Source organism: Arachis ipaensis, chromosome B10 (assembly GCF_000816755.2).
Source record: "Arachis ipaensis cultivar K30076 chromosome B10, Araip1.1, whole genome shotgun sequence".
NCBI lineage: Eukaryota > Viridiplantae > Streptophyta > Magnoliopsida > Fabales > Fabaceae > Arachis > Arachis ipaensis.
In genome coordinates this window covers 6,561,308-6,564,729 of record NC_029794.2, presented here as the reverse complement: position 1 = coordinate 6,564,729, position 3,422 = coordinate 6,561,308, and the positions used below count along the sequence as shown (strand labels likewise).

Below are 3,422 nucleotides of genomic sequence, written 5' to 3'. Positions count from 1 at the left end.
AGCGTCCATCGAATCGTCTTGATTATTAAATGACATTTTGGCGATATATATTAAAATAAACACCTTCATTTTATACTACTATATAAAATAAGAGTATAAAATAAAATCTACCATCATATTCTAGTAGTTATTATAAAAGATCAGAATCGATTATACTTGATAGAGGGTTGCTACACATACAAATCTTTTTGGCTTATAAGTCTTATAAATTGACATAAGTTCAACAAAACACACACATTACACTCCCACATTCAAGAGTAAATAAACGCACATTATTCAACCACTTCCTGTTTTCAAAGCGCACTACTCACCATGCATTATATGAACGACTCTTCTTCTTCTTCCTCCATGAAAACGAATTTTTTGCCAAATTTAAAGATAATGGAACTTCAGAAATACACCCAAACGATTACAGAAATACACACCCAAACGGTTACGAGAATTCACCCAAACGATTATAGAAATACACCCAAAGGATTACAAAACTACACCCAGAGGATTTAAGAAATACACCCAAAATTCGTTGAAGTACACCTTATGCATAATTCATAACTCTTTCTCTTTCTCCTCCTCATCTTCTGCTGCTTCTTCTTCTTCAAAAATGATTTCAGAGCTTGATGTCAAAAAATAATGAAAATCGAGAATAACGAAAAAAGAAAATAGAGAGAAAAGCACGTAAATGAAGAAGGAGAAAGAGAAGGCAAGAAACGAAAGAAAAGAAGAAGAGGAAGAGGAAGAGGAAGAAGAACGTGCAGCAAGAAGAAGAAGAAGGTGCAGTGAAAACGTGCAGTACGGTTCAAAGCGCGTTAATATAAATGACTTATAAAGACTTATAAAAAAACGCTTATATGTGGAGAATTATTCTAGTTGATAATTAAGCTGCTCTAATAATAATTGATAATTAATAATTTATATTTCTTTGTCGATCATCTAGTAAATTTCGATACATGTATTCAAGTACACGAAAAGGCAACTATGACATAGTATAAATAGATGATACATATCCAAGCCTAAAACACTTGTCCTCTAAAACAATAAAACAAGCATGAAGATGGTAATAATAATAATAAGCTTTGTAAGCATATTATTGCCATTATACAAAGTAGCTGGGGTACAAGAGTCTCCAGAAGAGTATTTGAAAGTCCATAATGATGAACGAGCAAGCGTTCGAGTTCCTCCGCTGAAGTGGGATGAGAAATTAGCAAAAAAAGCTCAAAAGTATTTGAATACAACCATCCAACATTGTTTCGAGGGGAAATTTCACCCAACCCCAGACCCTTACTACGGCCAGAATGTTGCGTGGCATATGGCATCCGATCACTTTACGGGAGCAAAAGCGGTGGCGGGGTGGGTTGCCGAGAAAAAGTACTACGACCATAAATCCAATTCATGCATTGGTGGTGATTGTGAATGCTACATTCAGGTTGTTTGGAGAGACACTACACATGTTGGGTGTGCTAGAGTTAAGTGCGATAAATGCCAAAAGAGATGCACCCTTGTTGCTTGTCTTTATAGTCCCGAAGGAAACTATCCTGGTGTACGTCCTTACTAGTTAATTAAACTACTTTTATTACGTATACAATAAAATTGGCTATTAAAATTGAATAATGCTACGTAGCTAAAATTAAATGTAAATCAAATTTTATATTTTTTTTGTTATTACTATGTGTATCCTATCTAACTATGAATATTATGTATATGATCTTATTAAATAAAATTAAAAATAAAAAGTTTTAGTTAGTTTTGGTTCCTTAAATTAGGGCTGCACGGATCGGATTGGATATAGCCTAAAATTCTATTCGATCCGCACTGCACTCATCGAATCGGATCGGATACGATATCCACAATTTTTCAAGCCAGATCCGATCCGATCCGATCCGCAAGTATGCGAATCGGATCGGATCAGATATCGGGTATATCCGCATAATTAAAAAAAAATGTTTTCAAATTCCATTTGGCTATTTTTACAAAAAAAAAAAAATTCATTTTTCACCTGTTTAAGCATATTTAATTTTAAAATATTATCAATAAAAATTCTCTTGAATAACAAAAAAAAATAATAACACAAGATTTAAGTTTAATGATTCTAAGTCGAAGTACAACATAAAAAATAAAAAACAAAATATCATAAAATTCATAAAACAACACACTAAAATTCATATCACGTTAGGGTTTATTTTCTTAAACTATGCTATTTATATGTGATGTGCGGATATGCGGATTTGCGGATCGGATCCGCGGATATCACTGCCAAATCCACAATTCGATCCAACCATATTGCGGATCAGATCCGATCCGATCCGATCTGATGGCTCTGCGGAGCGGATCGGATAATATCCGCAAAATTCGGATCGGATACGGATAATTACCGCGGATATGCAGATATTATCCGATCCATGTGCAGTCCTACCTTAAATTTAGTTTCCAAACTTTTTTTATTAAAATTATTTATTAGTATATAATACAAGTTAAAATATAGAAGATACCTCGAAAATGAGATAAAGAGTAATATATCAAATAAATACTAAATTCTTATTATTCTCATGATGATGCCATTATTGATGTTAATTGAGGAACTATTATTTAATTTAGCAATAACTTGTTCACTGGTCCGATCCTATTGATTTTCATTATGCCACTGATAAATGCATAATTGGGAATGAGTTAGATGATAAAATCTATGGCCCTCTAGAAGTTGCATGTGAATGTGTGTGTTATGCTATCATGTGAATGTATAAAACTAGCTATTAGAGCTGACTTGATGAAAGGCAGGGTCTATGCAGCAACCAACAAATAGACGATAATTAATTTGATGAATTGTAATGAGGTATTTGCTATGGTCTTTAAAAGTAATTTTTAATTATTAAAAAAGATTAAATAATTATTTTTTAATTTAAAAGTATACTAACTAAAAAATTTTAAATATTTAAAATTTACTAAAAAAATTAGACAACAAATATTAGATGCCATAGAATTGGCCTTATAATTAATATGTGACATTATACGTATATGCATAAGTTTTGACTTGTTAATTAGGCCTAATAATGATCAATATTTCTTAAAACATTTATATCAAGTTAGAGAGAGGGGGATTTTAAATCAAACATTTATATCAAGTTAAACCACACATATATGATATAATTTTAGTAATACAAATGGTTATTTTTGTAGAGAAATTATGTTTATATTTCTTTTTTTTATATTATTAATTTCAAAACGTTATTTGAAATACTAATTTTTGTGAGATTAATAATTCTATTATGGCAACATAGTTTAGATTCATTAATTTTAACGAAATTAATAATTTCATTATAGAAACTCACTTTAGTTGGTTAAGTTAAAGATATAAAATAGACTTTTTACTTCTAAGAGAATTTAGAATAAAATAAGTACAAAATTTATATCATATTCATCTTATATTT

General features: G+C 30.7%; 1 protein-coding gene across 2 annotated transcripts in view; it reads left to right on the top strand.

Annotated features, from left to right (window-relative positions):
• The window catches only part of LOC107622220 (pathogenesis-related protein PRB1-3-like), a 20,095-nt gene that overhangs the window by 15,228 nt on the left and 1,445 nt on the right, over positions 1–3,422 (top strand). The window contains exon 2 of one of the 2 annotated variants that reach the window (XM_016324104.2): positions 1,545–1,653. The exons of the other annotated variant lie outside the window; for it this stretch is intronic. Coding sequence (XP_016179590.1) covers positions 1,545–1,552 — 8 coding nt within the window. The 3' untranslated portion in view covers positions 1,553–1,653. Of the gene's footprint in view, positions 1–1,544; positions 1,654–3,422 lie in introns of those variants that run through there. 2 annotated transcript variants of the gene reach the window in all.